Below are 16,130 nucleotides of genomic sequence, written 5' to 3'. Positions count from 1 at the left end.
CCTATTCTAACTTAAGTGGGACTGAAGCATAATTGACCGATTTGACTCCACCGCAATATCCCAACCCCATCAAGCAAACAAACACAGCAGTAGAGAAACTATCACACTGTACTAGGAAAGAAAAATACAGCAGATTATGTCCCCAGCAAGAGTTTGACTCAAATCAACTGACAAATCTCTACAAAAATGTGCAAAATGCTCACGCGTGATTTTAGTGAAATAGAGAACTCCATGCAAGTGATTAAGCAAAGAATACCCAGAAATTTCAACTCGTCGATACTAATGCAGTAAGTTTAGCCAAACAAAAATTCAAGTCTATGAATACACCTTTTTCAAAAGACAAGTGCTAACAGCATCCCCTTTTGATTCTCCATAAATAACAACAAACTCATAAGCTAAGCTCACATTCCTGTAAATGCTTTCTTTCCCCCACCAGCTGACCCAGCAGGAATCACCTTTAACACATTGAACCTCACAGTTTTGGACAAAGGCCTGTCCAGAAAGAAAAATTGTAACTACAGGTTGCAAAAACAAAAAGAAAAAACAAATATCCAGAATCTAAGAAATGGAAAAAATATTAAACCTGCACTGTCCAATAATAACATGGTCTCCCTCTTTCACACGGAAGCATGGTGATATATGAGCTGGAATATTAGAATGCCTCTTCTCATACCTGAAAAAATACTCATGTTGAAATCTACAAAACACCAGTGGAGCAGCAAGCAATTACAACAGAGAGAAAGGTCTTGCCTCTGGTACTTCTTGACATAATGTAGGTAGTTACGTCGGACAATGATAGTTCTGTTCATCTTAGCACTGTGGCATGTACCAGCAAGGATACGACCTCTGATAGAAACATTGCCAGTGAACGGACATTTCTTATCAATGTAAGAACCTAAAATCAGAGAGATATGACAATTAAAATAGACACGGGATAGACTGCAATGCAGAAATTAAAATCAAACTTATTCTCAGTCAGAAATCAGGAATTAAGCCTCCCCTTGCCAATACATTAAAAAAACCAATTACTTCAGCAATTTATGCAAGTTTCTATTAACAAGGATGACATGCACAAGACATAAAATGAAATTGTCTGGAACACATTAACAATCTCAATCCATTAGGCAGAAGAACTCCAATTGATCACAACTCACAAGCAATGACCATTGTAATAACATAGAAAAAACATTAAAATACTGTCATTCTTTTTCTGCAAGAATTCTGCCTCAACTGCTCCCCCAGGAGCATTAGGGCTAATACAAATGGTTTCCACAGAAACAACACAAGATGAAGAACTTAGTACAAGAACAGATTTCAAACAGGAATCTCCATGAAGTTTATATGAGGCACGTTCTCACAATCTGTTAATATCATAGTGCTTTAGCTGCATAACAAAAAGAAAGATAAAAAATAATGTTAAATCCTACAAATCAACATAGTTGTCCTTGAATACAAAACCTTCAGGGCACTAAGGACATGCAGGCGCATAGATATCAGCTATGTTGCTCGGACTCTCCTAAATTGTTGCCGGGTGAGTGTCGTATCCTCCAAAATTAGTGCATTTTTGGAGGATCCGACATGGGTGTGGCAGCATTTTGGAGAGTCCGCGCAACATAGGATATCAGTACCTTATCATGTAAAAAACAACAAATTTTCAACTTTCGCTGCTAAACCCAAGAAATCTGGCCAAGGGAACTTTAAAGAGATCACCTAGTTCTCTCAAAGCACAACATAGAATCAAGGTGCATCTGCCGGAGTCAATTCAAACACCTTCTTTTGGTTGGCTGTTACACTTAAGAACTCCTATTGGTTACTTGTTAATAATTTGGTAACTTTCTCAAACAATGAAGGCAAGATAATCAATTGGATCGATCTTACATAGACCACCATCTGTGCCACCAGAGATCACAATTTCATCATTAAAAAGAATATCCGCTTCACTCAATACCCAGATTACACTCATGCATGAAACAATCATTCTTCATTGGCATGATGGTTATCCAAATAGCATAACAACTTTGGCTGCAACACTGTGAATGAATATGACTTCTGAATGAACAAAATTCTAACGTAACCAACTATGCTGTGCAATCTCAAACTGCAGAAATAGAATATCTAAGAATAAAAACAAACTGCAGAAGGGAACAGGGAAGCACATGATAGATCCATTGAAAGCTTTCTACAATATCAGTTCATTATACAGTATTTTACTATTTCAATAAGATGCCGGTGTTATACATAAAATAAAATAGAAATGAACCTTCAATAGCCTCACGGGGAGTCTTGAAACCTAAACCAATGCTCTTAAAGTAGCGATTGCCACCCTTTCCTGGCCTCTTCCCCTTCCCTGTCTTCTTCGAGCTGCCAGCCAATTACAAAGCAGACCTTACCCTCAAATCTCCCAAATTTTCAGTAGAAGTTAACGTTTATAAAATGACCATGTAAACAACTTAAATATTGCATTAATCTTCTTCTGGAATTGAAGAAAATGCTTCACATAAATATATACAAAATGCTCACCTAAGAAAGACACCAGGCTGCTTCAAGAAGGCCTTCTCCGTCTGCAACACAAAAGCTAATCAAATCATATTTCCCTACTAGAATAGAATGTGACGAAGAATAGAAAAGGGGACCTACCTGTTCAGCCATTGTTGTGATATGCTGCGAAGTTGAATGAGCTGATATGAACAAAACCCTAGTAGAGACTCAGAGCAAACCGTCGGCTCTTTATATTAATTATTTCAGCCCAAGTTTATCATTCTGGCCTACCAATTTCCATGGGCCTTTCCCCATATTATCTCGAAGAATTAACCTAAATATCACTCGCCCAATCGTTTAAACTAAAAATAGCCAACGGAGTTATAATTTATTCATATTTTATGTATTATATATGTATAATTATATATAAACAACATATAAACTATGTATACAATTAGAAAAAGTAAACAATGAATATAACAGACTATTTGTGTAAAAACCCCTATTATCTCTTACCCAAAACTGAAAGCAAAGCTGCTCTACAAGTTTCTACCAACTAGTCTCAGTATACGTACCTTTCTCAATGAGTAAATATTTATTTAAAAAATTATATTTAAGTTATAAAATAAAATTGTAAATTCATGTGACAATCTTGAAGGGTCTTCAAGTTTTCCTTTTCAATATTTATAAAGGAAGCTGTGGTCATCTAATGAAATTGAACAAAATAATAAGGCTAAATTGTATAAGAAGCAAGTCGGTCTACTCAACAATCACAGTACAGTTTGATGAAACACAAGTCGAAAGATAGTAATTATAATAGTATAAGATAAAATTTTAAGTGATTTAAAATCTTAAATACAAAGACTTTCTACATTGTCTAAATAAGGAGAATTTTTTTCACAATAAAAAAAAATTTAAAAACAAAATTAGGGTTTGTTCTTGATGATATTTGGAGGTTATGTTTCAAATTTGAGATCATTTGGAGTAGATTTAGGTATTAAATTGTATATTGGATTGTTAAAATTCGAAAAATAAATTTCTGTTTCTGGGCAATTTGACGTTGGTTGCACTTTAGACCTTTTGGCCTTAAGTGCATCTGAAGTGCAATATTTCACTTCAGAATTATTGCTCTTACGTGCATGAAACCATTGGTTCCACTTCATACCTATTTGGCCTTAAGTGCATCTAAAGTGCAATTTTTCACTTCAAACTTATTGGCCTTAAGTGTAGGAAAACGTTTGTTGCATTTCAAACCTTTTGGCCTTAAGTGCATTTGAAGTGCAATTTTTCACTTCAGACTTATTGGCCTTAAGTTTATGAAACCGTTGGTTACATTTCAGACCTATTTGGCATTAAGTGCATCTAAAGTATAATTTTTTCACTTCAGACTATTTTTTTTAACTTCAGACCCGATAAGTCTGAAGTTGAACGTAAAGTGGGTAGGCTTGCAAAATTTTTTGCAAAGTGGGCAAATATTGAATTGTGACCCCAAAACCAGGTATAGATGAAAAATATAACTCTTTCCTAACAATTAGAATCTTACACGCGTTGTTTTTTATTTTATGTTTTATAGTTCAAATAAGGAAATGAATGAGGAAAACTCTTAATGTTTTAAAATTGTGGGAATTCCTATGTATTTTAAATAAGAAAAAATTTAATAAGTCGAATTTTAGTTGATTTTAAAGTCCTAATTATTAGGAAAGTAAATTAAATTATAATTTTATCCAATATAAAATTTATTTGTAAAGGGTAAAAAAAGCGAACAACATTTCACTTAAGGGCTTCGTGCTTTTAATATAGGTATAGATTACCATAGAGTGGGCATCACCAAATTATTTGTTCTACATGGCCTTCTTGAGACCACTTTTTAGATTATGTCACGGTTAGTCCAATGGATCAAATCATAATTTAAAAGAATTTTTATAATGTAAGTCAATTATAAAAATATATTAACAAGATTTTTGATTATTTCAACAATAGACGGTTTTAAAAAAAATACAGCATATTTAAACAAAAACTTGTATATACTTTAATATTGATTCATTTATTCTTCTTCGGGATTATGTGTAAATTCTTATTATCGTATTTCTCTTTCTCTCCCATTCATAAACCATATCACTTTCTTTCACATCCAAAACTCTAGCAGCCACTCTACCAGGTCGTGATGTCACGACATGGATAATAATTCACATAGTCAAAATATGATATACTACAAGCCTAGTTCTACCCGGATATGATAATAACCTATCTAACGCATAGACACTCGTCACCTCGCATATACATAGCTCTCAAATCAAGCAACAAGTAGTAATTAAATCACCTATGGGGAGAATTCCCTCTTACATGGATCTACAAGATATTTACCTCTTTTCAAAAATAACTTCAATCATTCAAAATTGCCTTTCCTTTCAAATCTACAACAAACATCTCGAATCTAATCAAATATTACTTAAATGAGTCAATATAAGCTTTATGAATTTATTTCATATCAAAAAGGTCCAATCTTTAACCCAAATCAAAAAGTCAACCTCGAGTCTCGAGCCTGAAATTAGAAATTGATCATAGATATAAATTACCCATAACACTCTGAGTTCAAATATATAAGTAGATTCCAAATTTGGTTCCAATTTCATGCTCAAAATCCCCAAATTCACTCTCTTAAGTTCAAAGGTTCGAATTTGCCCCTCTACTATGGTATATTATTTACATTTGTCCCCTGTTATACTTTTCGTCCAGATCAACCCTTACATTTAATAAACTTGTTAGAATTACCCCTAACCCTAACGACCCTCCACTGTGGCAGCCGACCCCTCAATTAAATTGTCCATATCATCAATTAAATTGTCCATATCAGCAATTTTTAAGGGTCCCACAAAAAGTTTCAAACAAAACCAACCCCTGCCCTACCTTAAACTATTTCCATCAGAAGTTGTGTCAAAACCTACATAGTATCAATAGTGCGTTGAAAATCCTGTAGCCATCGATCGACTTGCATTCGGACGTCGTCGTCTGGGTGATGGTATAGTGCATTTAGGGCTTCTTTTATTGTGTTCTGTAGATCCATAGCTCTTCACTTCAGCTCCATAAAATTGCCCCAAAATCCTATTTATAAAGCTTTGGAGGGTTTTTTTTGGTGCTTCAGTTGAGGGGTTATGAATGGTATCAGTGAAGGAGAGAGCTCCGAAGAGATGTGTAGCCCAGTCGTTAGATGAAATTTCACAATGACGACTCGATTGGTTGAAAGGGGAATAACTTTTTGAATAAGAGTAAATCCTGGTGTAGTTTTGTACTGGTCCTCACATGACTTTGGATTTTGAATATTCAAGGGACAAATGTAGAAAAAGATTAGATATGTCAAATGTTATTTTTGTAATTTAGGGATTTTAAGTGAGTTTAAGTGATTTTATAAAATGATTAAATTTTGGGATTTTAAATGAGTTTAATTATTTATTATAAAGGCATTTTAAAAATAGGTGTTGACTTGGCTATCTACGTGATACTTTAATTGAGGGGTCAGCTGTCATAGTGGAGGACTGTTAGGGTTAGGGGCAATTCTAACAAGTTTGTTAACGGTAAGGGTTGATTTTCACGAAAAGTATAATGGAGGATAAATGTAAATAATATACCATAGTAGAGGGACAAATACGGACCTTCTCCCTACCTAATATTCCAATTTTTAAACTTTAAATCCTTGATTTAGGGATTAAAATCTATACAGATTATTGAAATATAATCTAAAGTGAGTATAAATCACTTACCCTCTTGCCTTGGATAAAATCTTCTTGCAAAATCGCTTCTCTTGTAGTCTAGGGTTTCAAAATATGAGTAAATAGACAAAATTCCAAAATACTGCACTTTAATACTACCCAAGGGTCCTTCATCGCGATCGTAATCGAGTCATCCCCATCGCGGAGCACATCTGGCCAGTTCTTTTATGTGATCGCGACTCGCCTTCTACGATTGCGAAAGTCATTCGCCTGACCCCTTGCTAGCTCTTTGCGAACATGACCCCTTCTCGAGGAACGCAATGCGCAGCCCTTGCCAACCACGCGATTGCGACTTCGCGGCCGCGAAAGTGATGCACAAACCAGCCTGACCAGGAAATTCTTCCGCGCATTTGCGAGCCTCAGCTCTGTGATCGCGAAGCACTGCTACTCAGCAGCAGATCAACTGCTGCAAAACCAAGAAAAATGGTCTGAAATCATCTCGAACCCCTTGGGACCCTGTTCAATCATTTCAACAAGTTCACATACTTTATACAAACTTATCCCAAGGCTCGAAACATCAAAAACAACAATGAAACCAATAATAGAAGATCAAATTCATTCTTTAACTCTTAAATTTTTCAACTTCGCGAAACACATCTGAATCATATTCAGACATTTCAGATCTCAACTAAACTTTGCACACAAGTTCATTTTAACTATTAGTACCTATCCAAGATCCAAAACTACAATCCAAGCTCGTTAACCAAAAGGTCAACTATCGATCAAATTTATGAATTCTCCAATTTTTCAAATTGCCAAATTTCAATAAATAGAGTCAAATTCTTCTAGGAACATCCAAAACTAAATCTGAACCTATGCCCAAGTTCAAAATCACCATACAAACTTGTAGGAACCCTCAAATCCTGATTTGGAGGTTATTTACTCAAAAGTCAACCCTTGGTCAACTCTTATAACTTAAGTTTTAAAAAATGGAACTAAGTATTCCAATTCACTCCTGGGTCTTCTCGAAATCGAACCAACCATCCCCGCAAGTCACAAAACATCAAAAGAAACTATAGGAAGCATCAAATAATGCTGCTTCAAATCACAATACATCTTCGTAGCACCGGATGAATAGAATACCTTGAGTTATGAGCCTCCTCAAAAATCAACTCCTTCAAACCATCAGAATTAAGAACACAAATCTGACCTTGGAGTCGCAATATGCCATCATCTCCAATGGCCACCTCCTTAGCGCCACCTCACAATATTGTGTCGCTAAGGACAAGCAAATGGAGATCATCATATTGACGAGCCTTACTATGCTCAAACAAGGACGAGTGTGCAACACCACAAGCAAAAACTCTACTAGGCTCGGAAATATCCAATCTCAAAAATCTATTAGCCAAGGCCTAAACACCGATAGCCAAAGGCCTCTCCTCAACTGGAATGAATATTGAAATACCCATACATGCTGCATTTCTACTCAAGGCATCTGCTACCATATTTGCCTTACTTAGATGGTACAAAATAGTGATATCATAATCCTTAAGCAACTCAAGCCATCTTCGTTGCCTCAACTTCAAATCCTTCTACTTGAACAGGCGCTGAAGACTTTGATGATCAGTATAAATCTCACATAACATACCATACAAGTAATGCCTCAAATCTTAAGTGCATGCACAATAGCCCAATTCTAATGTCACGCCCCAAACCAAGGGGCGTGGCCAGCACCCGGTGTCATACTTGACCCCGAGCATACCACTCTGTAATTGTAACTCTGGGGTAACCTTCAACTTAGGCTGACAAGGCCTACCTGCAAACAGACAATACCAACTAAGGCCGACAAGGACATATTATAAATCATTTGAAAATAATGTCTATGTTATCTGAAGGGTAAACATACCCAAAACCTCATATACATAACTATGTAGGCCGTCAAGGCCGCCATAAACGTCTATAACAATAATACCAAAATGAGCATATACAAGGGTCGACAAGGCCGCTACACTGACACACAAAGTATACACCATTCATCTACAAGACGCAAAAGATAACATAACTGCATCATGGTCGGGACAGGGCCTCGACCTACCTATCAAACCTGTATATACAAAATGCACTCCAAAATATAGACATGGTAACTCCGGATGAATGGAGCTTACCAATCAAGCTGATGTCTGGATCTATCTACTAGGAAGGTCTATCTGGTTGTCTATCAAAACCTGCAGGCATAAAATGCAGCGCCCCCGGCGAAAGGGACGTTAGTACGAAATAATGTACTAAGTATGTAAGGCAATATAATAGCTGGAAGCTGAGACTGAACTGAAGTACATAGTAAACTGGAAGCCAAAGAATGCTCTGAGATATACTCACCTGTTCCGACTCAACACAATGTAATATAGTGATATCATAGCTAGCCGACCATATATAGGGCTCGATATATCTCTCACTGACCAAGTGACCAAGCAATAGTAAACTCTCATTGACAATAAGGCCAGCCAAATATAAACTCTCACTGACTATAAGGCTAGTCAATAGTATCTCTCACTGACTAAGTGTCCAGGCAACAGAAAACTCTCATCGACCGTAAGGCCATCCAATAGTATATCTCACTGACAAAGTGTTCAGGTAAATACAAACTCTCACTGACCAAGTGGCCAGGCAACAGAATATATATATATATATATATATATATATATATATATATATATATATATATATATATATATATATATATATAGTAGAATGTACGAAGGTACATATGTAACGTTCTATGTTTGTCCAACATCATGGAATAACATAAAGCGAATGGGAACCCCTCTCAATAAGATACGATGGAAGTATACGGGAAAATGTAACACCTATTGAGACACGAGCTCTATAATATGCATTTCTTGTATAAAATTCATCAAACTCGTACTAACTACAAATTCATGCTAATGAAAGAAAAAGGATAGCCATTACATACCTTTGTCTATGAGTCAACAACTCAATATATATGGACATACTGCCCGACGTACTTCTCAGACATTAAAACTATGGTTAAGCTACGGAACAACTTAAAACATATTTCTAATCTAATAGCTCATTTCTAGAAAATTGGGTAGAACCTCCCCTATATATTTCTCTTCCTCCTAATTCGAAATTCCATTAATAACAATCAGAACAACAACAACAACAACAACAATAACAATAATATAGCCATACTATATCATCAACAACCAGAAACTAGAGCGGCAAGCTCGGTTTATGATTAAACACACTATAGCTTTAAACCCCTTTTCCTTCCAGAATTTGTTAACAAAATTAACCACAACGTATTCATTTATTCATACTAATTTTCAGCCTCAACACAACCTTAAAAATACCCCATAACAGTCCAAAAATACTATATAACAACACCTTAACAGAAACTCATACATAACTTGTCGAGCGGCAAGCTCAGCTTATAACAAATAACACAACTCTTTCCTACACTCTTCCGTCCTTCAAACTTCATATAAGCAACATCAACATATAATATATAATATATTCTCATAACTCCAGCCATATAACATCACAAGAACACCTTAAAGCCAGTCCAACATCACATAACAACTCAATATATGATTCCCGTCGTGTTCTAAAGATTCTCACGAATTCACTCGATGATTATTTCAATCGTATATCCAAGACTCCTATCTCTATTTAATCTAAACTCTACGAGGTAAACCTAATATAAATCAATGTGAAGATATGCAAGAACATATTAATGGACTAGTGTTTAGGAAAACGTCTCTCGAATATTCTCCTAGCTTGATTTAATCAACAATTCAACAAGCTCTTTCGATTACTTAAAAGAATCACTGAATTAAACCAAATGAAATAGTGCAAAGATAGTCAACCAAAATATTCATTGTTCGATTAAATAATTCGGTGAACAAAATTGCAATCAATTCAAAATTCCACAAACGAATTCATGTAAAATACTAGAGTTATAACACAAAAATATCAATCAAAACACCATATCCGTCAAACCCCAAAGTAAACTACTCCATAATCATGAAGGAAGTCATCACAGATAGAGTTAAAGAAGAAGAAAACATGAATTCAATCCAAACTCGGGTGTTGAGTTGAGGAAAGAATGATGAATCCTTATGGCCCATATCTACAAAAGCTCTTCAAATCTTCCGTAGGTCAAAAAGTCCTTTAGAAATTGCATTTTATTTATAACATGAAGGAATGAGACCAGACGAAACTTCACTCACTCTCAGAATTAAGATTCATGTGCCACAAAAGATGTACCTTCACTCACTCTCAGAATTAAGATTCATGTGCCACAAAAGATGTACCATATGCTTGCCCGTGATGTAATACTCTACTTATTCAATCTCACTCAGTCAAAGATAAGTAGGACTTTATTTGGTTGTAATGTAGGGTGCAAGACGGGTAGGATACATTTGGATATAGTGACTACACCTCCCTGAGTACTTTAATACATATACATTAACAATTTAAAATTCACACTTATGTTGAACTAAACCCCAACTTTCGCAACATAATAGCATTAAGCTCCTAATTTCCTTAAGCACAAACAAGATGAGAACTACCACTACCAAGGAATCAGTTTTTTCTTTCTAATACATGCATAAATTCTCTCTTTTTTTCTTTTCAAGGTTCGATTTTTTTCAATTTCTTACACGTGACTTTCACAATTTTTCAAACATTGCACATTTCTCATTTTCTTTAGTTCCACTCAAAAATCCAACCATACCACTACTTAGCTTTTAACAAGCTCATAACAATTTCAAGTGCTCGAGAGAGGTAAAAGGTTCAAACAGATAGTCTGTAACGACCCGACCGGTCGTTTCGAGAGTTATAACCCCGTTTTCCCCATTCCTACTTATTTTTGCGTTATTCAGCTATATTATGTTATATCGGGTTAGTTGGTTCGAGTCCGGAAGGAACTCAGAGTGAAATGAGACACTTAGTCTCATAATTGAAATTTTTAAGTTAGAAAAGTGGATCAGATATGGACCTACATGTAAACGACCTCAGATTTGAATTTTGATGATTCCAATAGCTCAGTATGGTGATTTTGGGCTTAGGAGCGTGTCCGGAATATTATTTGGAAGTCCGTAGAGGAACTAGGCTTGAAATGCCGAAAGTTTTATTTTTGAGAAGTTTGATCGGGGGGTTGACTTTTTGATATCGGGGCCGGAATCTGATTCTGAAAATTGAAATACCTATGTTATGTCATTTAGGACTTGTGTGCAAAATTTGAGGTCAATCAGACGTGATTTGATAGGTTTCGGAGTTGTTTGTAGAAATTAGAAATTTCAAAGTTCATTAGGCTTGAATTGGGGTGTAATTCATGGTTTTAGCGTTGTTTGAGGTGATTTGAGGATTCTACTAAGTTCGTATGATGTTTTAGGACTTGTTGATATATTTGGTTGAGGGCCCGAGGGCCTTGGGTGAGTGTCGGATGGTTAACGGATCAAAAATTAAACTAGAACAGCTGCTGCAATTTCCTTTTGTTGGAAATTGCTTCTACCCAGAAATCGAGCCCAGATGTGAGCCCAGATCGAGCTCAGGATCGAGAGCCACGATCGAAGCCCAGATCGAGCTCAGGATCGAGGGCCACGATCGAAGTCATGATTGAGCCCAGAGTCGAGGCCACGATCGAAGTCATGATTGAGCCAGAGTCAAGGGCCACGATCGAAGGCATAATCGAGGGCCAGGATCGAGAACCAGGATCGAGGGGGCAGGATAGAGGACCAGGATCGAGGACCTCGATCGAAGGCCAAGTTCGAGGCAAAACCGAGGATGTCTGGGGAGAATTATAAAATAGGGACATCGTCCCATTTGCCATTTTTGACAAATTGGAGCTTGAGGAGAGGCGATTTTTGATATATTTTCAAGGAAAACTTGAGGTAAGTCCCTTGTGATCATTTCTACTCCATAATATTGAATTATCATCAAATAATCCGACTAGATTACATGATTTTGAGGTGTAAATCGGAGATTGGAACTTAGAAATTTGGAAATAAGATTTGTAGATTTGAGGGTCGAGTTGAGGTCGGATTTTGGTAAAATTGGTATGGGTAGACTCGTGGTTGAATTGGCTTTCGGATTTTGTAACTTTCGTCGGGTTCCGAGATGTGGGCCCCACAGGCAATTTTTGAGCTAATTTCGCGTTTTGATCTAATTTTGTAGTTTTTCTTGTGGAATTCATTCCATTAGTGCGTATTGATGGTATTGTACTGATTTTGAATAAATTCAGAGCATTTGGAGGCCGAGTCCAGATTGTAAATCTAGTCCTGAGGGTATGAAACCCCGGATTTTGTATCATTCTACTATTTTTAGTGACGCACATGTTAGGTGACGGGCGTGTGGGCGTGCGCTGTTGGAGATTTATGACTTGGTCTGCCCCGTAGCAACTGTAAAGTTTCATACTTTGTTGAAACCATTGATACTTATATGTTTTAGAAAGATTTTCTGTAAATTGGGCTGAATGCCATGTTTGGGCCTTGCGCCAATGCTGTTTGGACCCTTAGGGGCTGTTTCTTACCATCCTCTCACTGTTTTCGATTGAAAATCTATACTCAGTCATGTTTATACTTGTTTACCGCATAACTCAGTTTTATGACTCTATTTTGATGCATATAAATGTTTTGGGCCGAATGCCCTGTTTTACTGAAATGCCAGTGGCTTGATTTATGAGGATGAGTGTGGATTGGGGCTGCCCGCCTGCAGCATACTTTATGACTAAGTGAGGCCGAGGGCCTGATTTGTGAGGATGAGTGTGGATCGGGGTTGCCTGCCTGCAACATACTTTATTATTATCGCACGTGAGTTGTCCGTGCAGATTATAGTGCTTGGGCTGAAAGAGCCCCTCCGGAGTCTGTACACATCCCAGTGAGCGTGGGTACCTACTGAGTGTGAGTGCCGAGTGCTGAGTGACTGAGAGGCATGAGTGATTGTGAGGTATGTCCGAGTGGTAAAAGTGATTGTGAAGTATGCCCGAGTGGCACGAGTGACTGTGAGGTTTGCCCGAGGGGCTGTATATGAGTGATGCTTTGCCCGAGGGGCTGTTTATGATTTCATCATTTTTGCTCACCTTTGCATTGAGCCTTTGTTTGAAAAACTGTTGGAAAAATATCTTTAAATGATTTTTTACTGGAACTGGGTTTAAACGAGATGTTTGATTCAAATCTTGATTTTTAAGAGCATGTGGTATTTTACTGAGATTTCCTGATATGAACGTTGTATGCTTTATTGCTCGTCACTACTGCTCATTCTTTATTTATTGTTGTTACTTACTGAGTTAGCGTACTCACGTTACTCCCTACACCTTGTGTGCAGATTCAGGTGTAGATGGACATGGTAGCGATTATTGAGTATTTTGGTTGCAGATTTTTCTTGGAGATAGCAAAATAGCTGTTTGGCGATCGCAGCCCCTGCTCTTCTCCCTCTTATCTTCCTCTAGTTGTATTTATCTATTTTTTGGGCTGAGTTAGCCTTGATATTGTTAGACAGATTGTAGTATATGCTCATGACTAGTGACACCCCGATGTCGGGCTTTTCTTTTCCGCACTTCTGTTTTTCTTTGATTTGAACTCTTTAAATGGAGGTTTTATGTTAAATAACCTTGAAATTTTCTTTGAAATGAAAATTATAGGTTTGTTTTGAAAATGAGTCGGCTTGCCTAGTTCCATGATAGGCGCCATCACGACAGAGGTTAGTTTGGGTCGTGACAGATTGGTATCAGAACTTAGGTTACATAGGTCTCACGAGTCATGAGCGGGTTTACTAGAGTCTTGCGGATCGGTACGGAGATGTTTGTACTTATCTTCAGGAGGCTGCGGAACCCTTAGGAAAATTTTACTTTCTTGTATTCTATCATGCGAAAATGATTCAGCTTGAGACATAACTCTTTGAATTCCTTCCACGTATCTCGTATGCGCACATGGGCGCTCGGTATCTATTGTGTATCGTCGGTTTATGATTCTATGAACGAGGTTCGAGATGTGTATTATGTGTTTTGGTGATGGGCTAGTCTAGAGGACTTGAGGCCAGGTTTAAACCATAGTTTTGGCTCGGTAACTTCAGTTGTAACCTATGCATTTGGACTCATATGTTCGATAATGTCCCTACGAGTTGAATTATGGCTCGATGAGCAGTGAAATGGCTTTGTGGTGAGTATGACGTAACTGCGGGAAGTGTTAAGACTATGTGAATCAACCTGCATACTCTATTTGGAGTGATGGTTAGTGTACAAAGTGTGTTTGAAATGAATAGAGGCATGGAGATCTGATTATTGTGTCAGGTGTAATATGACTTGAGTTCGGAAGGCATTGTTGACGTACAGTTGATGTCAATAGGGAAAGTGCAGACTTATATAAATGGTGGGTGAGCATGAACTCAGGAGAATTTATGAATTTCGTGGTCGTTGCACTTAGTGCAGTGTCATTAGGAGATGTCGGTAAGGAATTCCACATGTGGGTTATCTCCTGTGTGCAGCTAGCGGTGGCGTGATGTTGATGAAGCTTTTGTGAGGAATATTACTAGCTACCCGGTAGGAGGTCACGTGTGTAATTTTGGCTGGAGATTCAGAATGTTCATGAAAGGCTTAATAAAAGACTTCGAGAAGTCTGACAGGTTAACAGTGTGAGACCTTGGTAACTGAGAAGGAGAAATCCTTACAGGTTCTAATTTTATATAATTGCAGCTTAAGACTAAGTGGGGGAGTCTGCTATCGACGAGTTGATTACATGGTTATGGGTCGTATTAGTTTTGGTTTGGGGTATACCGGTGAATCAGTTATGACTTGCGGAGGTCGAGGTCGAGGATAACTCGGGTAAAGGAATTTCTGAACACAAGTTGTATTACACTCTATGGTTATAGGAGGACCATAAAATAATTGAGTGGTTATTCACAGAGAATGTAGTGTACATGGAGCGGGAATTTACTCGGTTGCGTAGGAGTGTGGGTTACTCTTTATTCCCTTGGGTGTTGGTGTGCTAATGGGGCACAGGTCGTTTCGGTCCATTTGGTCGGTTAATTCGAGAATGGTTACAATGGATTCAAGATTTATAACTATGGCTAAAAAACTGGGAGTTGCATTGAACAGTGTTGAGACTCGTGTCATTTATATCATTGTGAATTATGCATTTCAGTATCAAGAAGGTAAAGGAAACCGTTTTAGATTCACCTAAAGTCTCTTCGGAGTAAGCATTTTTGGTTGTGGAATCTTTGGAATACATAAAAAGGGAATTCGGCGACTTATAAGCCTTATGGCGGTGTGATTCTATGCTAGAGTTTGTGGGGCAAGTTTTAGTTAAGGATAGTAGTGTTCTAATAAGGAAATAAAATAGCAATTTGAAGGCAATTTGGAAAGGACTTGGGGAAATAAGACAGTTTGGAAGTAGGTTGGGGTAGCACAGTAATGGGTATGATCGGTTATTTGTATACTTATGACGTGGCTAGTATCTACAGGTGCTTCGTAGCAATGCTCCCGGATTTGGCGACCTGTGTGGCTTGGTGAAGTTAGAGGGATTCAGTTCAGATAGCTTGATTATGTGCAAATGGATTTCAAAGTGTTCATGATGGGTTCTACCATGGTTTAAACCGGATAATTTCTACCGATGTACGGAGCGTGTTGTGTGTTATGATTTTCTCCTAGAAAGAAGCAAGAAAGAGGTTTCTGACTAATAAGGTATGTAATTGCTAGTGACTCAGAGTTGATAATGGAATTCTTATGCTTGTCACATGATGGCATAATAGATGTGGTGTGTTGTGCGGGAATAGGATTTACATGTACCAGGTCACAGTTCAGTTTTGAAGGGAAGGACATAAATTCTTAGGCAGCATGAACGGTTTCCGATGACTAGGTAAATGATATTATTATCTGGTATAACTTGATGAGAGTGTACATTTCAGAAGGGGCAGTGTGTTTTGATT

The 16,130-nt window shown here is 37.4% G+C and overlaps 1 protein-coding gene across 1 annotated transcript; it reads right to left on the bottom strand.

Annotated features, from left to right (window-relative positions):
• Window positions 1–253: 253 nt before the first annotated feature.
• On the bottom strand, window positions 254–2,781 carry LOC104105075 (small ribosomal subunit protein uS17-like). Its single transcript, XM_009613313.4, has 6 exons — window positions 2,638–2,781; window positions 2,521–2,561; window positions 2,261–2,361; window positions 751–895; window positions 584–673; window positions 254–492 (listed from the first exon to the last, which is right to left on the bottom strand). Exons 1-6 carry the CDS (start codon window positions 2,647–2,649, stop codon window positions 402–404), a joined length of 480 nt encoding a protein of 159 aa, XP_009611608.1. The 5' UTR covers window positions 2,650–2,781; the 3' UTR covers window positions 254–401.
• Between the last annotated feature and the right edge of the window lie 13,349 nt (window positions 2,782–16,130).

This window comes from Nicotiana tomentosiformis, chromosome 2 (assembly GCF_000390325.3).
Source record: "Nicotiana tomentosiformis chromosome 2, ASM39032v3, whole genome shotgun sequence".
In the NCBI taxonomy this organism is placed as follows: domain Eukaryota; kingdom Viridiplantae; phylum Streptophyta; class Magnoliopsida; order Solanales; family Solanaceae; genus Nicotiana; species Nicotiana tomentosiformis.
Note: the sequence above shows the minus strand (reverse complement) of the source record. Positions and strands in the feature narration are given on the sequence as shown.

Bases quoted from the DNA above. Each gene is read 5' to 3' on its own strand.
- LOC104105075 (XM_009613313.4), bottom strand. The intron at 2,362-2,520 runs GTGAGCATTTTG...ATTGGCTGGCAG, and splicing joins CAGCCTGGTGTCTTTCTTAG to CTCGAAGAAGACAGGGAAGG. The intron at 674-750 runs GCAAGACCTTTC...GTATTTTTTCAG, and splicing joins TATGTCAAGAAGTACCAGAG to GTATGAGAAGAGGCATTCTA.